The sequence below is a fragment of the Dendrobates tinctorius genome, unplaced genomic scaffold (genome assembly GCF_039654945.1).
Source record: "Dendrobates tinctorius isolate UK_male_01 unplaced genomic scaffold, ASM3965494v1 ptg000228l, whole genome shotgun sequence".
NCBI classification, from domain to species: domain Eukaryota; kingdom Metazoa; phylum Chordata; class Amphibia; order Anura; family Dendrobatidae; genus Dendrobates; species Dendrobates tinctorius.
The window spans coordinates 1,592,501-1,619,322 of record NW_027361895.1 but is presented as its reverse complement, the minus strand read 5'-3'; the positions used below and the strand labels follow the sequence as shown (position 1 = coordinate 1,619,322).

General features: G+C 45.6%; 1 protein-coding gene across 1 annotated transcript in view; it reads right to left on the bottom strand.

Moving 5' to 3' along the window:
- The window catches only part of LOC141059516 (hepatic lectin-like), a 149,973-nt gene that overhangs the window by 114,320 nt on the left and 8,831 nt on the right, over nucleotides 1-26,822 (bottom strand). The window contains exons 2-3 of the mRNA XM_073555685.1: nucleotides 9,318-9,428; nucleotides 7,782-7,841 (exon numbers count right to left, since the gene is read on the bottom strand). Of these exons, the coding sequence (XP_073411786.1) occupies nucleotides 7,782-7,841; nucleotides 9,318-9,428 (171 nt within the window). The remainder of the gene's footprint in view (nucleotides 1-7,781; nucleotides 7,842-9,317; nucleotides 9,429-26,822) is intronic.

Genomic DNA, 26,822 nt, shown 5'->3' with positions numbered 1-26,822 from the left:
AGGTTCTGGTAGTGGGAGACTCAATTATTAGGGGAACAGATAGGGCAATCTGTCACAAAGACAGGGATCGTCGAACGGTGTGCTGCCTACCTGGCGCTTGAGTCCGACACATCGCTGATGGGGTTGACAGATTACTGGGAGGGGCTGGTGAGGATCCAGCGGTCATGGTGCACATTGGCACAAATGACAAAGTTAGAGGTAGGTGGAAGGTCCTTAAAGATGATTTCAGGGAATTAGGCTGTAAGCTTAAAGCAAGGAACTCCAAGGTGGTATTTTCGGAAATACTTCCTGTACCACGTGCCACGCCAGAGAGGCAACGGGAGATTAGGGAGGTTAATAAGTGGCTCAGGAATTGGTGTAGGAAGGAGGGGTTTGGGTTCCTGCAGAACTGGGCCGACTTCTCAGTTGGCTACAGGTTCTACGCTAGGGACGGGTTGCACCTCAATGGGGAGGGTGCAGCTGTGCTGGGGGAGAAAATGGCTAGAAGGTTGGAGGAGTGTTTAAACTAGAGACGGGGGAGGGTATTCCTTTTATAGGAGGGGAAAACAGTGCAGATAGAGACCTGGGCACAAATAATGAAATTGGGGGTGGGGGTGGCATGGGGGTGGGGTTAGAACAGTTAATAATTTAAGAAAGAATAGAGGTACAGAGAGATACATAAAGTGCATGTATACTAATGCCAGAAGCCTCGCCAACAAAATGGAGGAATTGGAGTTAATGTTGTTGGAACATAATTATGACATGGTGGGGATATCGGAGACATGGCTGGACGAGAGCACAAATTAATACGTTTTCATGTATCCTTTAATAAGATGTGTAGTAGAGGGGTTACAAGGACACTAAACTTCAGGAAAGCAAATTTCCAACGGATGAGAGATGATCTTGGTGCAATTAACTGGGATGATATCCTGAGTAGAGTTGAGCGATACCGTCCGATACTTCAAAGTATCGTATCGGATGGTATCGGCCGATCTTTAAAAAAAGTATCGGTATCGCCGATTCCGATACCGGAAGTCCCATTCAAGTCTATGGGACTTCCGGTATCGGAATAAGAAAAACCCTTTCCTGCCCTTGTACAGCCTCTCTGGGGTCTGTACGGGCCTTTCGGGGGGCTGTGCCGGCCTGCCAGGGGGTCTGTGCAGGCTCCGGTGGTCTGTGCCGGCCTGCCGGTGGTCTGTGCAGGCTCCGGGGGGCTGTGCCGGCCTGCCGGGGGGCTGTGCCGGCCTGCCGGTGGTCTGTGCAGGCTCCGGGGGGCTGTGCCGGCCTGCCGGGGGGCTGTGCCGGCCTGCCGGGGGGCTGTGCAGGCTCCGGGGGTCTGTGCAGGCATCGTCCGATGGGACTACAAGTCCCATCGGGCGATGCCTGCTACCATGACAGTGATTGACACATTAGCCAATGATGGGACAGTAGTAGTCCCATCATCCGGCTAATGTGTTAAATGTAAAAAAAAAAAAAAAAAAAAAAAAATTACATGCTACATACATACAACATGCATACTACATACATGCTACATTCATACTACATACTACATACATGCTACATTCATACTACATAAATACTACATGCAACATACATACTACATATATACTACATGCATGCTACATACATACTGCATGCTACATACATACCACATATATACTACATACATACTACATGCATGCTACATGCATGCTACATGCTACATACATAACACATATATACTACATGCATGCTACATACATACTACATGCTACATACTACATGCATGCTACATACATACTACATGCTACATACTACATATATACTACATGCATGCTACATACATACTACATGCTACATACATACTACATATATACTACATGCATGCTACATACATACTACATGCTACATACTACATGCATGCTACATGCATACTACATGCTACATACTACATATATACTACATGCATGCTACATACATACTACATGCTACATACATACTACATATATACTACATGCATGCTACATACATACTACATGCTACATACATACTACATATATACTACATACATGCATGCTACATACTACATGCTACATACATACTACATATATACTACATTCATACTACATACTACATATATACTACATACATACTACATACATACTACATGCATGCTACATACATACTACATGCATGCTACATACATACTACATACATACTACATGCATACCACATATATACTACATACATACAATACATTCATACAATACATACATAGACATACAGTACATATAACATAGAGTAACATACTTACCAATACTTGTCACATTGTTCCCCGAAGCCATTGTCTTTTCCGGGATAAATATTAACATAACAAACCACAAAAATACTCACCCACGATCCGAAGCAGTCCACGAGTGTGTCCCACGACGATCTTGGGTAGAGAACTGCAGCATCAGATGATGCTGCCGTTCTCTACGGGCTGCAGGAATCCAATGACGGAAGGTAGGTATCCTTCCGCACTGTATTCCTCCGCCACTTAAAAAAAAAAAAGTCCCTAGTCTCACTTTATGCCATTGCTGTGTGGGAAATTCCCACACAGCAATGGCATAAAGTGAGACTAGGGACTTTTTTTTTTTAAGTGGCGGAGGAATACAGTGCGGAAGGATACCTACCTTCCGTCATTGGATTCCTGCAGCCCGTAGAGAATGGCAGCATCATCTGATGCTGCAGTTCTCTACCCAAGATCGTCGTGGGACACACTCGTGGACTGCTTCGGATCGTGGGTGAGTATTTTTGTGGTTTGTTATGTTAATATTTATCCCGGAAAAGACAATGGCTTCGGGGAACAATGTGACAAGTATTGGTAAGTATGTTACTCTATGTTATATGTACTGTATGTCTATGTATGTATTGTATGAATGTATTGTATGTATGTAGTATATATGTGGTATGTATGTAGCATGTAGTATGTATGTGGTATGTATGTAGCATGCATGTAGTATGTATGTAGCATGCATGTAGTATGTATGTAGTATGTATGTAGTATGTATGTAGCATGCAGTATGTATGTAGCATGTATGTAGTATGTATGTAGTATATATGTAGTATGTATGTAGCATGTAGTATGTATGTAGCATGCATGTAGTATATATGTAGTATGTATGTAGCATGCATGTAGTATATATGTAGTATGTATGTAGCATGCATGTAGTATGTATGTAGTATGTATGTAGTATGTATGTAGCATGCAGTATGTATGTAGCATGTATGTAGTATGTATGTAGTATATATGTAGTATGTATGTAGCATGCATGTAGTATGTATGTAGTATGTATGTAGCATGCATGTAGTATGTATGTAGTATGTATGTAGCATGCAGTATGTATGTAGCATGTATGTAGTATGTATGTAGTATATATGTAGTATGTATGTAGCATGCATGTAGTATGTATGTAGTATGTATGTAGCATGCAGTATGTATGTAGTATGTAGTATGTATGTAGTATATATGTAGTATGTATGTAGCATGCATGTAGTATGTATGTAGCATGCATGTAGTATGTATGTAGTATTTTTTTTTTTTTTTTTTTTTAACATTTAACACATTAGCCGGATGATGGGACTACTACTGTCCCATCATTGGCTAATGTGTCAATCACTGTCATGGTAGCAGGCATCGCCCGATGGGACTTGTAGTCCCATCGGACGATGCTTGCACAGACCCCCGGACATCAGCACAGCCCCCCGGCAGGCCGGCACAGCCCCCCGGCAGGCCGGTACAGACCCCCACAGGGTGCACAGACCACCGGCAGGCCGGCACAGCCCCCCGGCAGGCCGGTACAGACCCCGGGCAGTCCACACAGCCCCCCGGCAGGCCGGCACAGCCCCCCGGCAGGCCGGCAGAGACCCCCGGAAGGCCCGAAATGACGGCGCATCATGATGCGCACACACCGCGCATCATGATGACGTCAGGCCGTCAATCAACTGAACTTCCGATTCCGATGCCGAATTCCGATATTGAAAAAATATCGGAAGTCGGTATCGGAATTCCGATACAGCAAGTATCGGCCGATACCCGATACTTGCGGTATCGGAATGCTCAACACTAATCCTGAGACATAAAAATACACAAAGAAAATGGGAAACGTTTATTAGCATCCTGAATAGGACCTGTGCACAATATATACCGTATGGGAATAAACATGCGAGAAATAGAAAGAAACCACTATGGCTAAATAGAGCTGTAAGGAGTGCAATAAGGGACAAAAATAAAGCATTTAGCGAATTAAAGCAAGTAGGTAGTGATGAGGCATTAACTAAATACAGAAGATTAAATAAATTCTGTAAAAAGCAAATCAAGACAGCAAAGATTGAGACAGAGAGACTCATTGCCAGAGAAAGTAAAAATAATCCCAAAATATTCTTTAACTACATAAATAGTAAGAAGCTAAAAAATGATAGTGTTGGTCCCCTTAAAAATAGTCTGGGTGAAATGGTGGATGAGGATGAGGAAAAAGCCAATATGCTAAATAACTTTTTTTCAACAGTATTTACACAAGAAAATCCCATGACGGATAACATGATCAGGGATAAAAATTCTCTGTTAAATGTCACCTGCTTAACCCAGCAGGAAGTACGGCGGCGTCTAAAAATCACTAAAATTGACAAATCCCCGGGCCCGGATGGGATACACCCCCGAGTACTGCAGGAATTAAGCACAGTCATAGATAGACCATTATTTTTAATCTTTAAAGATTCCATAATAACAGGGTCTGTACCACAGGACTGGCGTATAGCAAATGTGGTGCCAATATTCAAAAAGGGGACAAAAACTGAACTTGGAAATTATAGACCAGTAAGTTTAACCTCAACTGTGGGTAAGATCCTGGAGGGTTTTCTAAGAGATACTATACTGGAGTATCTGGAGAAGAATAACCTCATGACCCAATATCAACATGGGTTTACAAGGAACCGTTCCTGTCAGACTAATCTGATAAGCTTTTATGAAGAGGTAAGTTCTGGACTGGACCAAGGGAATGCAGTGGACATGGTGTACATGGACTTTTCAAAAGCTTTTGATACGGTGCCACACAAAAGGTTGATACATAAAATGAGAACAATGGGGATAGGGGAAAATATGTGTAGGTGGGTTAAGAGCTGGCTCAGGGATAGGAAACAAAGGGTGGTTATTAATGGAGCACACTCGGACTGGGTCACGGTTAGCAGTGGGGTACCACAGGGGTCAGTTTTGGGCCCGCTTCTTTTTAACATATTTATTAATGACCTTGTAGGGGGCATAGAGAGTAGAATTTCAATATTTGCAGATGACACTAAACTCTGCAGGGTAATCAATGCAGAGGAGGACAATTTTATATTACAGGAGGATTTATGTAAACTAGAAGCTTGGGCTGATAAATGGCAAATGAGCTTTAATGGGGATAAATGTAAGGTCATGCACTTGGGTAGAACGAACAAGATGTATAATTATGTGCTTAATTGTAAAACACTGGGCAAAACAGTCACTGAAAAAGACCTTGGTGTATGGGTGGACGACAAACTCACATTTAGCGGCCAGTGTCAGGCAGCTGCTGCAAAGGCAAATAAAATAATGGGATGCATTAAAAGAGGCATAGATGCTCATGAGGAGAACATAATTTTACCTCTATATAAGTCACTAGTGCGACCACACTTAGAATACTGTGTACAGTTCTGGTCTCCGGTGTATAAGAAAGACATAGCTGAACTGGAGCGGGTGCAGAGAAGAGCGACCAAGGTTATTAGGGAACTAGGGGGTCTGCAATACCAAGACAGGTTATTACATTTGGGGTTATTTAGTTTGGAGAATCGAAGGCTTAGGGGTGATCTTATTACAATGTATAAATATATGCGGGGACAATACCAAGAGCTTTCTAATGATCTTTTTACTCTTAGACCTGTGACGGGGACAAGGGGGCATCCTCTACGTCTGGAGGAAAGAAGGTTTAAGCATACTCACAGACGCGGATTCTTTACTGTAAGAGCAGTGAGACTATGGAACTCTCTGCCATATGATGTTGTAATGAGTGATTCCCTACTAAAATTTAAGAAGGGACTGGATGCCTTTCTTGAAAAGTATAATATTACAGGGTATATACACTAGTTTCCTTAATATTGCGTTGATCCAGGGAGCTAGTCTGATTGCCGTATGTGGAGTCGGGAAGGAATTTTTTTCCCCAATGTGAAGCTTACTGTTTGCCACATGGGTTTTTTTTGCCTTCCTCTGGATCAACATGTTAGGGCAAGTTAGGATAGGATATGGGTTGAACTAGATGGACTTAAAGTCTCCCTTCAACCTTAATAACTATGTTACTATGTTACTATGTTAATTATTATTTTTTGACCCTACACCCATCCCTTGCCTACCTTTTATGTCTTCTCCGTTTGTAAGTACTGTATTTATATGTATTATGTCTAATCTGTTTTTATTGTGATTTTTTCAATAAATAGTATATGTATATTAATTTATTGTGGTTTGTTGCTACTCCTTTTTTCCCAAGTTTTGATATTGTGTTTGGAGTACTCCACTGTACTTGTATCTTGGTTATATTGTGGGAGAGCCTGATATGAATATGCTCTTAGCCCCATTACATATATTGTGTTTTTTTATTACCCTTTTAGTTTTTTTTATGTATACCCCTTTCCACATGTAAAGCGCTAAGGAATAAATGGTGCTGTAATCAATAAAAATAATATACCGTATATACTCGAATATAAGCCGAGATTTTCAGCCCAAAAAATTGGGCTGAAAGTCCCCCTCTCATCTTATATTCGAGTCATATACAAAGGGGGTCAGAGGGGGAGGGGGGGCGGTGGTGTCAGGTCATACTTACCCGTCCTGACGCTGTGTCTTGAGCCCCCAGCTTCTCCCCGTGCTCTCTCTTCCTGCCTTCAGCGGTCACGTGGTGCCACTCATTAAAACTCATGAATATGCGCATATTCATGAGTTTTAATGAGCGGTACCACATGACCGCTGAAGGCAGGAAGAGAGAGCGCGGAGAAGCTGGGGGCTCAAGACACAGCGTCAGGACGGGTAAGTATAGCGATACTCACCTGTCCTGCGTCCATGGCTGCTTGCTGCTGTCTGTCATCGGTCAGTGACTTCAGACAGCAGAGAGCACGGTGACGTGGTTAGTGCGCGCCGCGCCCCCTGCAGTCTGAACATCACTAACTGATGACGTGGCAGATAGCGGTGAGCAGCCATGGACGTAGGACACGTGAGTATCTCAGGTGCCAGCAGTGACACCGGCACCTGACACCCAGCGACGGAGAGGTGAGTATGTCATTTTTTTTATTTTTACATGCAGCAGCAGCAGCAGCAGCATGGGGGCAGCATATGGGGGAATAATCTATGGAGCTTCTTCTGGGGTCAGCATATGGGGGAATAATCTAAGGAGCTTCTTATGGGGGCAGCATATGGGGGAACAATCTATGGAGCTTCTTATGGGGGCAGCATATGGGGGAATAATCTGGAGCTTCTGGGGTCAGCATATGGGGGAACATTCTATGGAGCTTCTTATGGGGGGCAGCATATGGGGGAACAATCTATGGAGCTTCTTATGGGGACACCATATGGGGGAATAATCTATGGAGAATTTCCCGCCCTAGGCTTATACTCGAGTCAATAAGTTCTCCCAGTTTTTTGTGGCAAAATTAGGGGGGTCGGCTTATACTCGGGTCGGCTTATACTCAAGTATATACGGTAATCTAGAATTTACCTAATCACATGGTTGGTAGTACATTCTATGGGGTCACATGCTCCATTTATGATCACATTACCTTACCTTTTTTCCTGAAGTCATTCATCTCTTTTGATGTCACCAAATCTTTCCTGGATTCATTGGCTGTTTAGGAAAACAAAAGTATTATATTTTTAATTAGTGCAAAGGGAAGGGAGGTTATTCACATATTTAAGACAGTGAATCCCAACTTCACTGCAATAGGGAATGCCTAAAAAATGTTCACCAACAGGGAACCCGTTTTTCATCACCTCGAATAATACTTATGTAGGAGGAAAGTAAATCATTTCCATCATCATAGTCAGTAGCATGGAGTAATATGGACTCCTATGTCATTATATGACTGTACATGGCAGAGAGGCAAAACCCTACAGCTGCTATGGGTAGCCTGGAGGAAAGAGGACCAGCCAAATGCTCTTTGCTGCTTTGCTGTAAGAACTTGGAAGAAAATGTGTCAGAAATATTTTGGTGCAAAATATTTGCGTGACGTTCACTAGCTCAGAGGTGACATAAGGAAACGTGTCTAAGGCTACTTTCAGACTTGTGTTATGAGGCGCAGCACAGGGCCGCCGCTAAGATCTGCCCCCGGCCGCGCCTCCTCCGGTCAGCTTCTCCTATGGGCGCATGACGCTGCATGCGACTGGCGTACCCTATATTTAGCGTTGGGTACGCTGGCCGTGCGCTGGTATGCTTTTGCGGGTGCATGCTCCCTTTTGGCGCTGCGCCGATGTGTGCCAAATGCACCGTGTTGCATTTTTGTGTGCTCGGCGCAGCTCCAAAAGGGCCAGCGTACCCAACGCTAAATATAGGTTACACCGGTTGCATGCAGTGTCATGCGCCCATAGGAGGAGCTGACTGGACGAGGAGCGACCGGGGGCGGAGCTTAGTGGCGGCCCTGCGCTGCGACTCATAACGCAAGTCTGAAAGTAGCCAAACATGTCAAGTAAAACGCTCCAAACTTACTTCTAAGGGTGAGCCACTGGGTTACATTTGAGAAAATGGAAATGGTCTTAGGAGTGCAGGAAAGAGACTCAGACAAGAGATGGGGTTAAACCACAACGCGTTTCGATGGAGGATCCGTATTCATCAGGTGGAAACTTCCACCTGATGAAGACGGATCCTCCGTCGAAACGCGTTGTGGTTTAACCCCATCTCTTGTCTGAGTCTCTTTCCTGCGCTCCTAAGACCGTTTCCATTTTCTCATTGCTCCTATCCTCCATTGGAGGTTTTCGGCTGGAGCTGCGGTGGAGACCTGACATATTTGTCTGCCCCTGGGTTGCTTCCTAAGCGCTCCTCTATGACAGCTTATCACTGACTCTTACTGGGTTACATTTGGCACAGTCTCTGCCTACCTCATCATGTTTTATGCTGCCTAAATTCTAGACAGTATTAAGAATTCTGCCCAACTTTACGCTATGTAGGCCCCATATAGTCTGCCATGACCGTTTTCTAAGGAGTCTCAAAAATTCTGAGAGTCAAACTTTCTGATGCCTTTATGTCACCATGTATCCCCAGACATAACAATACAAGTAGAATATAATGAATGATGGCATATAGTAGAAAAAGGAATTACATTATTACCTCCAGAAAATGTGATAATAAAGAGAGCCATGATGAGAACATACAACAGGACCAGCAGCCCATAGGAGATCCATGCTGTTTTTATCATGTGAGAATGAAACCACCTTCTTCCTGTAATAATAAGATAAATTTCAATCTTAAGTTTTCCAAGTTCAGAAAAAAATGGTGAAGTGATTGATTGAAGCATTGTTGTAGGAAGTTGGGAGTATCATGGAGAACAGTATGTGATGATCATTGGGGATCATTGAAAATGGATTATTGGGGATTTATCAGGTGAGTAATGTGCCTTTATTATTTTATACTATTTCCTGTCCTTGCCAAGTTTTTAATTTCTTAATGAGTGATGGTAGTAAGTAGGGCGCAAAAGTTTTGTGTTTCCTATAGCAGTAACACACAAGCAGGTAGGAAGAGCTGTGGAGCCCAGCGGAGATGGTGCTGTGCATAGGCGGACAGGGAGCTTTTATGAACCTATGCTGCCGGCAATACAAAATGTCAGTGTAGCTCCTGGGTTCTGCTTCAGCAGCTCCTGGTTAACTTTCTTTGCACTTGCCTGATATGATATATTTTATTGCTTTTTTTGATTGCTTTTTGCTTTTTTACTTAACTTGCATATAAATATGGCCCTGCTACGGTATCATTAAATAATGCCTTCTGTCTGCATTCATGCCATATTTAAATGCAATTAAGCTTTCTATAGCACAGTTCATTTATATTATATTTATGACTGTCTGCTATTAACTATTTCATTGTATGGTGTCTTGGGTTGTGCTGAAGTTCGATGTCTACTCTCCTTTTTTCTGATTTTATTATGTATGTCTCATTTTGAATATAAATAAAGTTTACTTCAATTTTACATGGGCCTTTTTGCTTCCAATTTGCATTTGGTTATGATAGTTTTTAGTGTGTTCCCCTTATATAAGTAGGCCATTTTATATGTATTCATTCTTTTCTGTGATGAGTTGGTGCCAGAATATACACACTGTCCATAAGAAGAAATGGATCCCTGGGGACCGGAGCAGAACATAGGGGCAATAGGAGCAAAGTGAATATGGACATTTGTTGAGTATTCTCTGGGGGTGTGAACATTCACACTTTTCTGCTAAATGCTGCCAATCCCATCTTGCTGGGTCAGAAACTGAATTAACCCAAAAAAGTCCACCAATGCTGCAATGGCAATTCCTTAACAATGTACATAAACCAAGAAGGCAGTGTTTAGACTGACTCCTAATAAAGAGAACCATGAATAGATAACAAATAAATTTATTTAGCCTATTAAAATACATAAAATGCTACCTGTATTCAATACAAACAAACATACCCCAGGAGAATAGCACAATACAGGAACACAAAAAAACCTCAAAAGGTGTTCATAAAATTCCCTTGAGCACACCATGTATAAAGTAGAGTAATAAACAGGTCAATTTGCATGTGGAGAGAGGGCCCAAAAAGTCTTATTATTACTTAGCCAACGGCATTAAATTACTAAGGTGCCCTCTTTCCTATAATTGACCATTTGTAATAAAGCTATACCGCAATTATATATATTGCAAATTGCATAAGTGCCAATGGTCTAAGAAGGGTGTACTTACTAAAGGGAAAAAGAGGTGATAGCAGCCCGTTGTGCTTTCCCCGCGCCCCAACGCGCATTTCGCCCGCTTGCTTCTTCCGGGGGCGTAACCCAATGAGTTAGGGAGGTGATTATATATGGTGAAGGACCAATAGAAGTAACGGCGTGATGATGAGTCATAAGTCAGCTTAGAGATATCCACGGCGCACGCGCGAGTTATACTACTCCATAGACATAAATTGCCACTTCCTGACAAGCGCTTAAGTGAATAGCGTGACGTAACTCACGCCTATCACCATAGCAGCGCTGTCGGAAGTGCTTGGAGAGATGACCCAAAGCGCGTGCGCACCATCTCACGGCTCCATTATACCTAATTGCGTCCCAATAAGACACCAAGAGAAAGGAAAAAAGAAAAAGGAAAAGGAAGAAAAAAGAAAAGAGAAATCCCGAAAGTGCACTGTGCTTAAAGAAACATTTTAATCATAATGATACATCTTATAATAAAATGAATATATGTGAAAAGGAATATGTTTAAAGTGAATTGTGTTATATCAATCATAATTTGGGTGAAAATCATACCCAATACTACTATATTAGTGAAATGACTGTAAATGAATTATTGCATATGGACAAATATCGTGCTACAATACCTATATAAAGATATTTGTGCAATTAAAGTGACCAGTGCTATACTCATAACAAAACCTAATAATGAATAAAAAACACAATTCCTATCCTAATTAAAATACAGTTCATATAATAAAGTGCCTAAGTGACTGTAAAAAAAAGAACTTATGTACCACCAATTATTAAAATTCATCACATAATACATTAAGGTGCCAAAAATATATCTAATCATGATAATACTAGTCCATCAAAGCAGTCCACTCCAGGATAATTCCGATGTGGATTTCCATCGTGTACATGATCCTCTTCCCCTGAAAAAATGCAGGCCGATCTCCAAATCCTCCTCCAGATGATTTATAGCCATCTCTAAGCTGACTTATGACTCATCATCACGCCGTTACTTCTATTGGTACTTCACCATATATAATCACCTCCCTAACTCATTGGGTTACGCCCCCGGAAGAAGCAAGCGGGCGAAACGCGCGTTGGGGCGCGGGGAAAGCACAACGGGCTGCTATCACCTCTTTTTCCCTTTAGTAAGTACACCCTTCTTAGACCATTGGCACTTATGCGATTTGCAATATATATAATTGCGGTATAGCTTTATTACAAATGGTCAATTATAGGAAAGAGGGCACCTTAGTAATTTAATGCCGTTGGCTAAGTAATAATAAGACTTTTTGGGCCCTCTCTCCACATGCAAATTGACCTGTTTATTACTCTACTTTATACATGGTGTGCTCAAGGGAATTTTATGAACACCTTTTGAGGTTTTTTTGTGTTCCTGTATTGTGCTATTCCCCTGGGGTATGTTTGTTTGTATTGAATACAGGTAGCATTTTATGTATTTTAATAGGCTAAATAAATTTATTTGTTATCTATTCATGGTTCTCTTCATTAGGAGTCAGTCTAAACACTGCCTTCTTGGTTTATGTATGGGTCAGAAACTGCTAGACTGCTAGTGCTGTGATTGTCAGCATGTAGAAAGGAGTGATGAAAGTGTACAACCTCAGAGAAGATTCTGGAGAAACGCCTAGTTGGTTTGCAAGCAGAAATTTCACATACTGTGTTCCATAAACAACAAATGTGAATAGCTCTGCAATGGAACAAAGCTGTGCAAAAAAGAAAAGAGCAACAGAATCCCCTTTTTTTTTTTTACAAGGTATTTAACTCCATTTTATTGAGCAAATGCCAGGTCCTGTTTAAAATAATTACATAATGAGTCAATTATTTTGCTAAACTATACATAGCTGCAGCAATAGAAAAGTACTATGAGGAATACGATTGGGTCGCCCTCCCAGGGCCGTGGGGTACTCGGTACCGGGCCGGTCTCTGAGAGGGGAATGTGATAAGTATAGCGTGGCACTACCGCAGGGTGCACAAGAAGGTTACCCAGACCCAAATGAATAGCAAATAGTAACTTGGCACTCAACTTGAATGATCCTTTTTGAAAGAAAATTTTATTATGTGCAGTCTCAGAAACGTTTCGGCCCACAACAAGCCTTCGTCGGTCCGACTGATGTCACAGTACGGTGACTAAATGCAGGTCCAAAATTTCGTATATATTAATTCCTGCTATCAAGGTTGGTGCAGGTGTGCACTGTGCACTCACTTGATACTGTTTGCGTATGGACTGGTAAACTAGCCAGACTCAATATATATTGATTTTGGCGCGGTATCTAACTCCTTGGATTCAAATTAGGATGATGCACATTGTGAGATGCCATAAAAAACAGGCAATTGATATGAAAAACTAAGTGCTCTTGAACCATAGGTCCATCCTGTGCATCATCCTAATTTGAATCCAAGGAGTTAGATACCGCACCAAAATCAATATATCCACGATGGCTTGCCTTCAGGCTTCTGGCACTCAGTATGGTTTCATCCGTACCCTTACCCGCGGCTCGGTGACAATGTCATGTTGTATCACAGAGGTCCACCTCGGCAGCTGTGAGAATACGTGTGTATTCCGCTGCAACAGAGCCTGAGCCTCCTGCCGCTGCTATTTGGTGAGAGCCTCATTTATTTTAACCTGACCCCCTGCTGTGTCCTCGGCCTGTGCCCAAGGGATCCCCGTTGGTACGACCAGAGTCGCCTCTGTGCACAAACATTCCCAGTCCTTCCAGGCTTTTAACTGGTTGACATAGTATAGTCGGGTTTCCTTTCCGGGCTGGTACACTCCCAACTTCCCCCATATCTCATATAGTCCTTGCCACTTGGCCATGAGCTTACTCTCTGGGGTGGGCACTAGTACCAACACCCGTTCTTTAAAGGTCTTGACCATGGCTCTTTTATTGTACGTGCGGCTCTGATGCTCTTTTACTATGGGCCGTACTGCCGCAATCCGGTCCTGCATGCTCACCACGTGCTCGATTATGCTCTGATGCGTAGTTGGCTCCTGTTCTCACGTCTCTTTAGCTACGTCGAGCAGTCCCTTCGGATGCCTGCCATACAATATCTCAAATGGGGAAAAACCTGTGGATGCCTGTGGTACCTCAGCGAACATCAGATAGGGCAATAACATGTCCCAATTACTCCCATCCTTGGCTACGACCTCTACTAGCCAGTCGGTTTGTGGATCATACACCGACATGCGTAGCTGATTGATCCAGAGTGCCTTGCATAACTCCTTATGTCATCTTGGACATAAAAGGAGTCCCCTGACCCAGAAGGATCTCCTTTGGTACCCCAAGGCAATAAAACATGGCAAATAGCTTGAGGGCTATTAGTTTTGCCATGGTGTGGCGGAGAGGTATCGCCTCTGAGTACCGTGTGGCATAGTCCACTATGACCAAGATAAGTTGATGGCCATGGGCAGATTTCACGATAGGCCCTACCAGATCCATTGCTATCTGCTCAAATGTACCTCTATGACGGGCAGAGGTACCAATGGACTCCGGTAGTTCGTGATGGGTGAGGATAGTTTTCACTCTGGACACGTGTCACAGTACCTCTGGACTTCCGTGTGGATCCCAGGCAAAAAAACACTGCAGTATGTGCTCCTGTGTCTTTTTGGCCCCCAAGTGCACTCCTAGCATGTGGGTGTGAGCCATGTCGAGCACCACCTGACAGTAGGATTGGGGCACCATCAGCTGTTCCACCACTTCATCCCAGATTTTATCCACCTTGTGTAACAACTCCTGGTATACAACCAGGCGGGGAAACACTGTCTCAGCAGCCGGTTGCTGAGCCACTCCATTAATCTCTACCACCATTCTTGTGTTCGGGCCAGGGTGGGATCCTGGAGCTGAGTGGTCCCGAACATACCAGGGGTCACCTCCAGCTCGGGGATCGGTAGTGTGTCCTCGATCTCTCCTGCCAATACCTATAGGGGAAGCCTATTGGTGTTACACTCTCTTCCTATGTTAGCGACACCTACGGCAGGTATCCCTGACTTGGGATCTTTGGGTTCCATGCCTGGAATAACATTTACCTTGGGAGCGTTAACCTTGGTCTCCCACAGGGACCAGAATTGGGGCAAGTCTCTTCCCAACACCGTCCCATATGGAAGAGTCTTCACCACTCCCACCACATGCTTGATTTCTCCACACGATGTGGAAAAAGAAATCTCTGTGATTGGGTACTCTTGAAGTTCCCCTTGGATACATAGCACCCCCTCTTTACGTCCATTAGGGTTGTCCCTAGCAACAAGGGACCAATGAACCAGAGTCACAAAGCTACTTGAGTCCAAGAGAGCCTCCGACTGGTATCCATTGATGAGTACCTGGCACAGTTGGGTCTCACTGCTGGCAGTGCCTGTGGTGGTGGTGCAGATGGGCTGGGCATATATAGACACTCAGGGAGTATACCAGAAGTGCATGGGTACAGTTGTTAGGGGGCAGTTGGTAGCCACATGTCCGGGCCCTTGGCACCGCCAAAACTTAATAGCTGCAACACGAGGGAACCTTGGGGCTAATTTAGGGGACATGGGTCTGTTGTCACTCTCCTTTTGGGAACCCCCACACTACGGTCACGGTCCGGATTGGCCCCAGTGGAGGATTGGGGACTTTTCCCAGGCTCCTGAGCTGGCGGGGCCTTACGTGACAGCTGAAGTGGAGCAGTGTCCCGTATAAAGTCTTGAGTGGCTGTATACCGCTCAATCAGTCCTACCACCTGGTCCAGAGTGCCCAGGTCCCCTTGCCCCACCCAACACTGTATGGCTGCTGGCAGAGCCCTCACCAGCCGGTCTTAGTACTCATGGATGCATGCCATTCGCACCCGGAGATTTATCTGTTTTAGTCTTATTTAGCCGGTTTCGCACCTCTTCTTAGGTTAGATTGGTGACCCGTAATATAGGGTTTTTGTTGTCTCTCAGCATTTCACCTAGCATTTTATTTTCCACTGTGAATACTGTGGAGAAGAAGGTGTTTAGTATATTATCTTTTTCCTCATCATCTACAACCATTCTTTCCTCACAATTTTTTAAGGGGCCTACACTTTCACTTTTGATTCTTTTACTATTGATATAGTTGAAGAACAGTTTGGGATTAGTTTTACTCTCCTTAGCAGTGTGCTTCTCTGTTTCCTTTTTAGCAGCATTAATTAGTTTTTTAGATAAAGTATATTTCTTCCTATAATTTTTTAGATCTTCAATCGTGCCATCCTGCTTTAGTAGTTTAAATGCTTTCTTTTTACTGTTAATTGCCCCTCTTACTTCTTTGTTTAGCCACAATGGGTTTTTCCTGTTTGTTGTCCTTTTATTCCCACAAGGTATAAACCGCTTACAGTGCCTATGTAAGGAGAAAGACCGGGATGCGGAACTGTCGAGGCTGCGTCTCTTGTTTCACGGGGGAAGGCAAAAAAGGACTGGATCGGTGCTCTCACCTGGAAGCTGGGGACGTGGTAATAAGGGAAAGCATGTGCAGCGTCGGGGAGTTTCCCGCCATCTGTGAGAGGGGCGAGGTGCGAAAGCAGCGTGCTCCGCGAGGTGTGCAGCCGGGCCAAGACGAAACAGGGCTGGCTGTTACAGAACCACTCAGCACCCAGAATATGTTGTGCAGTTATATGTATATATAATAGGTTCCATGTGAGATGCATGTCCCTAATGTATCAGCAGTGTCTGCCCTCCCCCCACCTTTGTAATTCCCACAATAAACATCCGCAGGCTCCGGACACCTGCGGCTTTTGTAATGCATGTCTGGCCTGACGCTTGTCTATTGGCCGGCCCTCTGTATCTGTGTGATATATTCTGTGTGCTGTGAGTAAAGTGTTGTCAGACTGGAAATGCATGGAGAAGCAGTGATCTTTTATATGTGCCCATGCACTCAGAGGAATTCCAGCCAGCGTCATTCATTCAGACTCCAGCCAACGCAGAGCGGACCTTCGAAAACACGGGGTGGTACTGAAAGAGGTACCCCAGCTTGGAAGACCCCGTTACACTGGTGGCAGACAGCGGGATTTGATACCCCTTCCACAGGAGGAAAGGAATGAATGGAAAATAACTACCAGAAGTTAAAGAGGACTACATTAAAAGATCTGGTGGAAGCCCGAGGGTTGATCGCCAGCAACAAAACAAATGCGGATTTGATAGCAGCCATCATGGAACACGACAGTGCAGCGTCCCCCAATGTGAACGTGGAGGAGACCGAATTCCACAGGGAGGTAAAGAACAGACTGGTGTTCTATGGCCCAAACCCTGCAGTAGAGAGCATACGAGAGGTAATGGCTGATGTGCGTACTGATCTGAAGGAAAAGATGGCAGAGCGGACCAGGATAGAGCTAGTCAAGATGGAAATGGCAGAGCGGACCAAAGTGGAGCTGGCCAAGATGGAGATGGCAGAGCTGAGAGAGGAGAGTCAGCGAGCAGGGGGAGCTCTGGCCTTCGACCAGGTACCTTCAACAGTAAGCCACAAAAAGATCCAGTACAATGCCTTCCGACAGTTGGGGGAGGCAGAGCAAGATATTGATGGCTTTCTGCAGGACTTTGAGCGGCAGTGTGCCCTTCATCAAGTTAAGCCGGAGGAACGGGTTCAGATTCTGGCCAGCAAGCTGACAGGCCGGGCAGCGGACACCTATCGCACGGTACCTGATGAGGACTGTATGGACTATGAGCGGATCAAAGAAGTGATCTTGGCCCGGTATGCGCTGACACCAGAGGCCTACCGCCAAAAGTTCTGCGGACTTATAAAACACGTAACCGATACCCAGGGAGCTAAGCAACCACTAAGGAGGACGTCCTCCAGCTCTTCCTGTTAGAACGATTCTTTAATGGACTAAACCCCGAGACACAGGAATGGCTTCGGGACAGGCGGCCAACGACTCTTGAGGAAGCCGCTCGTCTGGCCGATGAACATCATGATGCCAGGATGCCGCAGTTCTCCGGATCAAAGGTGGTCACTAGGGGCCCGCCCATGGACCTGGAGGGCCCCAAACCACCGAAGTTTGTAGGGGGATCAGCTAGAAACCCGGCCTACCACAGTCCCCCTGGGGCGCGATGCCACACCTGCCGTCAGCTGGGCCACCTGCGAAGACAATGCCCCAACTGGACTCAGCATACCCAGTGGCCAAAGGCGGGAATAGCTACCTTCAGCCAGGCGGCTGTGCACTGCTACCAAGGCGAAGCTGACCCGGCATTGGGGGCTACGACTAACCAAGGGGCGGAAGAGATGGAGGAAGTGCTGCATGAAGTAGACCCCGTGCAGGCAGCCCGGGCAGATAATCGACAACAGCATCGACAGGTCGTGTGGGTTAATGGGAAACGTATGCAGGGACTAAGAGATTCCGGAGCAACTTTGACCCTTGTGAAGTCTCATCTCGTCCGGGACCAAGAGAAGACAGACCGGACAGTGGCAGTCCGTGTAGCAGGGGGAGCCATACATCGACTACCCACTGCCAGGATTCACCTGAACTAGGGAGTCGGGGATGGCGTTGTTGAGGTCGGCTTGATGGAGGATTTGCCTGCAGATGTCTTGCTGGGAAATGACTTGGGGCCTATGTTGTCTGCATTCTCGGTGGCCCCTCTGGCTGAGACCTATCCTGTGACCACCCGGAGACAAGCTCGAGCTGCGGAGGCGGAATCACACTCAGAGGAGGCCCAGGTAAGACATCCCAGCCCTGCACGTATTCCCATAGCCAGACACATTTCTTGGGCCACCCCAGATGAATTTAAGAGGGAGTTACTTGAGGATCTTTCATTAGAGGGATATCGAGGGAAGGCACAGGAGGGGAGAGGGGTACTGGAAGGGGAACAGTTTGTATGGAAGCAGGGACTCCTCTGTCAGATCACAGAGCAGCACCACACAGGGACGAGCCCCACTATAAAACGACAGCTGGTAGTTCCCAAGAAGTATAGGCAGGAGCTACTGCGAATCTCTCATGATATACCCTTGGCCAGGCACTTCGGAGTCAGTCGCACCAGGCATCGTCTGACACAAAACTTCTTTTGGCCGGGGGTAACCTATGATGTTCATCAGTACTGCCAGACCTGTGACAGTTGTCAGCGCATTGGCAAGAGGGGGGATCGATGCAAGGCCAAATTACGCCCCCTCCCCATTGTGGAGGAACCATTTAGCCGAGTAGCGGTCGATTTGATAGGGCCGTTAGCCAAAAGTATATATTGACAGTGGTAGATTATGCCACACGGTATCCAGAGGCGGTTGCGTTACCTAACATACTGGCAGAGACGGTGGCGGCTGCCCTGCTCCAGGTGTTCTCACGGGTTGGATTTCCCCAGGAGATTATCTCGGACCAGGGTACCCAGTTTATAGCAGAGGTGACCAACCAACTGTGGAAGCTGTGCAGCGTAAAGTCCATTAGAAGCGCCCTGTACCACCCGCAAACCAATGGGTTGTGTGAACGCTTTAACAGGACATTAAAACAGCTCATTGGGACTTTTACCAGGACCTACAGGGACTGGGAGAAATTCTTGCCACACCTCCTGTTTGCCTATCGGGAGGTGCCCCAAGAATCCACGGGGTTCTCCCCGTTCGAGCTGGTATACGGGAGACGGGTAAAGGGACCCCTAGAGTTAGTGCTAGAACACTGGGAAGGGGAGGGCCTCATAGAAAGGGTACCTATTGTACCCTATGTGCTGGAATTCCAGGACCGCCTACAGGAGCTGACCCAGGTTGTACGTGAGAACCTGCAGGCGACCCAGTGGCGCCAGCGCATATGGTACGATCGGAGGGCCAGAGAGCGCACCTTGGAAATAGGACAGAAGGTCCTGGTGTTAGAGCCCACTAAGCAGAACAAGTTCCAAGCTGCATGGCAGGGGCCCTACCAGGTAGTGGGGAAAATAGCCGACACAACCTATAATGTCGCCGATTGTGACGACCCCAGGGTTATCCGCATGTTCCACGTGAATATGCTGAAGCCCTACCGGGAGCGCCCTGAAGAGGTAATGGCCATCTGGGCACCTGAGGCAGAGGATTTAGCCAGACTTCTCTTGCCGGATGTCTTAGGGGAAAGGACTCAGTCTAAAACATGGGACCAGGTACACTTGGGTGAAGACCTAGGCCCCCGGGAGAGACAGAAGGCGGAGGCGTTGTTGAGGCTGCGACAGAGGATGTTTTCAGAGAGACCGGGGTACACTCGCCTGGCACAACTCAAGGTTGAGACCCAGGATCAGACCCCCTGCGACAAAACCCCTCCCGCGTCCCTGAGTCTCTACGAGAGGGGATGCGACAAGAGATACAAGAGATGTTGCGTTTAGGGGTCATTGAAGAGTCAGATAGTCCCTGGGCATCCCCCGTAGTGTTAGTGACCAAGAAGGATGGGACTACATGGTTTTGTGTAGACTATCGTAAGCTCAATGAGAAAACAGTGACGGATGCATACCCCATGCCGCGTGTGGATGAGTTGTTAGACCGGCTGGCGGGGCAAAGTATTTGACCACCATCGATCTATGCAAAGGCTACTGGCAGATTCCCCTTAGTCCTGACGCTATTCCCAAGTCGGCATTTGTCACACTGTTCGGCTTATTCCAGTTTCGAGTTATGCCATTCGGGATGAAGAATGCCCCAGCGACCTTCCAAAGGCTGGCTGACCGGCTTCTGGATGGTCTCCAGGACTATGCTTGTGCCTACCTGGACGACATCGCCATCTACAGTGTGACATGGGAAGAACATCTAAATCACCTAGAGACAGTATTGGACAGGATCCACCAGGCCGGAATCACCCTGAACCCAAACAAGTGTCACGTGGGCAAAGCAGAGGTTCAGTATTTAGGGCATTGGGTGGGAAGTGGGAAACAGAGACCAGAACAAGCCAAGATTGAGGGCGTAGCCAAATGGCCCATCCCACGCACTAAAACCCAGGTCATGGCGTTTCTAGGGACAGCGGGGTATTACAGGAAATTAATTCCCAATTACAGCAGCGTAGCCAAGCCCCTCACTGATTTGACCCGTAAGAACCAACCCCGCCAGGTAACCTGGACCTCAGAGTGTGAGGAAGCCTTCCGCCAACTAAAGGACGCCCTCACCAATACCCCTGTATTGGCTGCACCCAATCCAACTAAACGTTTCCTGGTTCACACAGACGCTTCTATGTTTGGATTGGGGGCAGTACTGAGCCAAGTCGGGCCGGACGGCCAAGAACACCCGGTAGCTTACCTGAGTCGGAAACTACTGCCCTGTGAAGTAAGCTATGCGGCCATCGAGAAGGAGTGCCTGGCGGTAGTATGGGCACTCAAAAAGTTGCAACCATATTTGTATGGACGACAGTTTTCCCTCCTAACGGACCATAATCCCCTAGTCTGGCTTAATCGGGTCTCCGGAGACAACGCCAGATTGCTGCGGTGGAGTTTAGCCCTACAACCTCTGGACTTCACCATCCACCACAGACCCGGCAAACAAAACGGTAATGCCGATGGACTAAGTCGACAAACGGAACTTGTACCAACCCCATAAACTTCGGTCATCCCCAAACCGATCCGTTGAGGATCAGACTATGTATGCTGATCGCGTCGCTGAAAAGGGGAAACCGTGTTACAGAACCACTCAGCACCCAGAATATGTTGTGCAGTTATATGTATATATAATAGGTTCCATGTGAGATGCATTTCCCTAATGTATCAGCAGTGTCCGCCCTCCCCTCACCTTTGTAATACCCACAGTAAACATCCGCAGGCTCCGGCCACCTGCGGCTTTTGTAATGCATGTCTGGCCTGACGCTTGTCTATTGGCCGGCCCTCTGCATCTGTGTGATATATTCTGTGTCCTGTGAGTAAAGTGTTGTCAGACTGGAAATACATGGAGAAGCAGTGATCTTTTACATGGCTGGGACCCTAGGAGGTAGCGACCGTGCTATTTTAGAATTTTGGATAACTAGAGGCGGAAGACCTGTGAAGACTCAGACGTCAAGGTTAGATTTCAGAAAGGCAGATTTTAAGGGATTCAGAAAGAGAATTGGAGGGATCCAATGGCTGGATATCCTTAAAGACAAAAATGTCCAGGAAGGATGGGAAATCTTGAAAAATGAAATTTTCAAAGCACAGTTGTTAACAAGTCCGAAAAGAGGGAAGAATAGGAAGCATTTAAGGAAACCAGGATGGATGAACACAGAACTTAAGCACATGCTAAAAAGGAAGAAAAAAATGTTTATAAAATGGAAAGAGGGAGACATATCTAAAGAAGAATATAATGCTGTCTGCAGAACCTGCAGGGCACAAATCAGATTAACTAAAGCTGAAAATGAATTGAGGCTTGCAAGAGATGTCAAAAGCAATAATAAAGGATTTTGGGGATATGTCAAAAGTAAAAGAAAAGTCAAAGATGCTATAGGATTTTTACAGGATGAAAATGATGAAATGGTAAGACAGGATGTTGAGAAGGCTGAACTTTTAAATTCCTATTTTGCATCTGTTTTCTCTCAGAAAGGAAATGTAACATCAACTGTTCTTCACTGTCCTATTAAGGGAATAGAAGAATCCAGGATATCTATAAACAGAAAGATAGTGAGGAAACACTTAGCTAACCTAAATTAATTCAAGTCTCCAGGTCCAGATGAATTACACCCCAGACTACTGAAGGAGATAGCAGAAGAAATTTTTGAACCCCTCTCCATAATCTTTGAAAATTCTTGGAGAACAGGAGAAGTGCCAGAAGACTGGACAAGAGCAAATGTTGTTCCTATCTTCAAAAAGGGGAAGAAGGTGGACCCAGGCAACTATAGGCCGGTGAGTCTGACTTCTATACCAGGAAAGATCTTTGAACAAATTATTAAACAACATGTATGTCAGTACCTGGATAAGAATGAAGTGATTAAACAGAGTCAGCATGGGTTTGTAACTAATAAGTCATGTCAGACTAACTTAATTTCCTTCTATGACGGAATCACTGATTGGGTGGATCAAGAAATGCTGTAGATATAGTATATCTTGACTTCAGCAAAGCCTTTGACAAAGTCTCTCATACAATCCTTATTGAAAAAATGACTAAGTATGGAATGGACAAGGCAACTGTTTGGTGGATTCATAACTGGCTTAGTGATCGGACCCAAAGAGTGGTCGTAAATGGCTGCACATCCAGTTGGAAGAATGTCTCAAGTGGGGTACCACAGGGCTCTGTCCTGGGCCCTGTATTGTTCAACATCTTTATCAACGATTTAGATGAAGGAATTGAGGGTAAACTGATTAAATTTGCTGATGACACAAAGCTAGGAGGGATAGCTAATACTAGAGAAGAGAGAGAGGATTCAAAAAGATATAAATAAACTGGAGAAGTGGGCAGCAACTAACAGAATGGTTTTTAACAGGGAGAAATGCAAAGTACTACATCTGGGCAATAAAAATGAAAAAAAGCATATACAGAATGGGAGGAATAGGGCTAAGTGACAGCACATGTGAAAAAGACTTGGGTATATTAATAGATCACAGACTGAATATGAGTCAACAGTGTGATGCAGCTGCAAAAAAGGCAAATGCAATTCTAGGATGTATTAACAGAAGCATACAGTCTAGATCACGTGAAGTCATTATTTCCCTCTACTCCTCTTTGGTCAGACCTCATCTGGAATATTGTGTCCAGTTTTGGGCACCACATTTTAAAAATGACATCAACAAACTGGAGCAAGTTCAGAAAAGAGCGACCAGAATGGTGACCGGTCTGCAAACCCTGTCTTATGAGGAAAGGTTGCAGGATTTGGGAATGTTTAGTTTGCAAAAGAGAAGACTGAGAGGAGACTTAATAGCTGTCTACAAATATCTAAAGGGCTGTCACATTGTAGAAGGATCAACTTTATTCTCATTTGCACAAGGAAAGACTAGAAGCAATGGGATGAAACTGAATGGGAGGAGACACAGATTAGATATTAGAAAAAACTTTTGACAGTTAGAGTGATCAATGAGTGGAACAGGCTGCCATGAGAAGTGGTGTGTTCTCCTTCAATGGAAGTATTCAAACAGAGGCTGGACAGACATCTGACTGGGATGATTTAGCGAATCCTGCTTTGAGCAGGGGGTTGGACCAGATGGCCCAGGAGGTCCCTTCCAACTCTACGATTCTATGATTCTATGATATGCACCCATGCACTCAGAGGAATTCCAGCCAGCGTCATTCATTCAGACTCCAGCCAACGCAGAGCGGACCTCCGAAAACACGGGGTGGTACTGAAAGAGGTACCCCAGCTTGGAAGACCCCGTTACACTGGCCATATGCCAGGATGCTGCCAGAGCCTGCTGCAGTCACAGAGAAAGAGACGGGAGTCTTGTTCTGCTGAGCGCCGCACGTAAGCTTAAGAGCCAGGGCAGGGTGCAGGAGTGTTTGTTGCTACCCGCATTGCTGGACATTGAAAAACCGTTCGACCAGGACCCTGACAGTATTGCGGCCTTGCCTGCGTTGGCCGCAGCCACTTATGGACTAGGGGCCCAGTGGAAGGTACCAGACACTGACCGCTGCCGCCAGAAGTCAGACCACCGTTACCAGCAGAACCTTCTTAGACAAGCATCACGTCAGCTGTTGTTGGCGCTACTGACTTTCAAGCAGCATCTACAGTCGGAGGAACTTCTGACAGATAAGTGTACAAAAGAACTGCGGTTACCTTGCTCATTAACTCTGCATATTATTTACATCTGAAATATTTATTCACTCGTTTAACCATTCATCTCTCTGTGAGGAGCTAACTCCTTAATTAAAACTGTTAAAATTGTTAACCCTTGCTCTGCCTCCTGTTTGTGATTGCATCCCCCAACCTGCTTACACCTATTTAGGATGTTCTTAAACATTTCCCATTTATTGTCTGTATTCCTATTTATGAGGAGATTGTCCCAGTCTTCCAGATTAAGGGCATCTCTAAGCTGGTCAAACTTTGCCTTCCTAAAGTTCAGTGTTTTTGTGACTCCCTGACAAGTCCCTCTGGCGAAAGACAAGTGAAACTGTACAATATGGTGGTAGCTATTTCCTTGATGCCCGACGACCTGCAGATTTGTTATTCTGTCAGGTCTATTAGATAGTATTAGGTCAAAAAGTGCTGCACCTCTGGTTGGATTCTGCACCAATTGTGAAAGATAATTTTTCTTGGTTATTAGCAGAAACCTGTTTCCTTTATGGATTTCACAGGTCTAATTTTCCAGTTAGTATCCGGTGTAAGACAGCGCTTACTGCATGTATGGGAGATACTCGCTTGAGAACTGGATGAAGGCACACAGGCATGTTTTTCACATAAACAGTTTTATTTCAGTTTATTTAACCATCACAAACCACAACACGCATAATCCATTACTTTACGTCCACGGAACATGACATTAAGTTGTAGTCTCTAAACACGCCGGACCATACTCCGTCCATTTACTGTGGGTGACCGCACAGATCATTAACTGACCCTCTTCAGGGCACACAGTCCCCCATACTCTGGATTACCTTCCAGGAGCTCCTGCTCCACACACTGACGCCTCATCAGTCCTCTCTCCCAGGGAAGCTGCCTAACTGGGATCACCGTCCCAGACAATGTCTTGCTCACCAGGCCACCCGACAGTTCCAGACCCTCAGAAGGGCGGTAGCTTCCCCAACACAGTAGCCATCACAGGCTCTGAAGGTCCAGTGTCTCACCATGTGTTCTCAGGAATCTGGGCCACACACACACACAGGACCTTCCAACTCTGAGACCTTAAGGACCTTACACACTGATCATGTGACCAGAACTCAGTCACAATTTATCACTGTAGCCACCCCCATAGGTGGGAGGTGTGTGGTTAGCCAGTCTTACCCAGCTCACCGACTAATCCTGTAAGCCTCCCTTAAAATTAAACAAACACTTGTGGGACTACAGGTCCCAGAACAACAACATTTTGGGTGTTACACCTGGTCCCAGTTCTGGCCCTGCACCCAGTTCTGGTGCTGTCCCCAGTTCTGGTCCCTCACCTGCTCCTGCTTCCCATGCTGCCCCTGTACCTCAATGAGGTCCCTGCCTGGATCATGTTCTGTCAGTCTCTTGGCGTCCTGCTGTTGCTTCTCTCTCCCCCACTTCCAGGTATGCTGCTAGCAGGCCTTCAGGGAGAGTCCTTAGAATGTGAGCGCACGTCCCTCTGGTCTCTTAAAGGGACAGCGCGCATTTTTTGAAAATAGCAATTATCCAATGGAAGCGCACTGATTACTATTTCTGGCCTCTCCTCCATAGGGAGAGTCTCGGAGCAAGTATCTACTCTTGCTTCATCCGGTTCAGTCTCTGTTCTGTCTGCGCTGTGTTAGCAATCCGTTTGCACTTGCTCATACTGTTTGTCTCCACAGAGTTTCAGTGACCAGTGTTCGACTATCTCAGGCAACATCAGAATCCATCTATTCAAGTGCCATCCCGTTCCGCCAATTGCCATCTGAACCCAAGGACTACGTCAAGGGTACTGGAGCCAGCTTCCTATCATCTACCCGGAACCTGATCTTCCTCACCAGTGCCAGCTTCACCATGGATACCCAGTGTCTGCCGGTCCGCACCATCTGATCTGTTATATTTGTTACCCGTTTGTCCCACTGGGACAGCTGCCACATGTCCGAGGTCTAACTGGAGGTAGCAAATCCTCCATCTCTGCAACACATACCAGCCATTCACCATGACGCTAGTCACTGTCTCACCATCACAGTTCTTCCTGTCACTGCCATGCACTCCCATGGCCTCGATACGCCTCCATGCGTATCCTGAGAACATACGGCACCCCCAAGTGTAACAGGGGTCACTGCCTCACACTGGGTAGTTAAAGTCCCCCTAACAAGGACCTCATTATGGGCTGCAGCTTCATCTATCTGCCTTAGGCTGGTTTCACACTAGCGTTTCTTAGGCTAGTTTCACACTTGCTTTTTTTTGCAGCGCGTTTTTCCCGCAAAAAAACGCATTGAAAAAACGCATACATAAGCATACAACTGCTGCGTTTTTTTCAAGCATTTTTA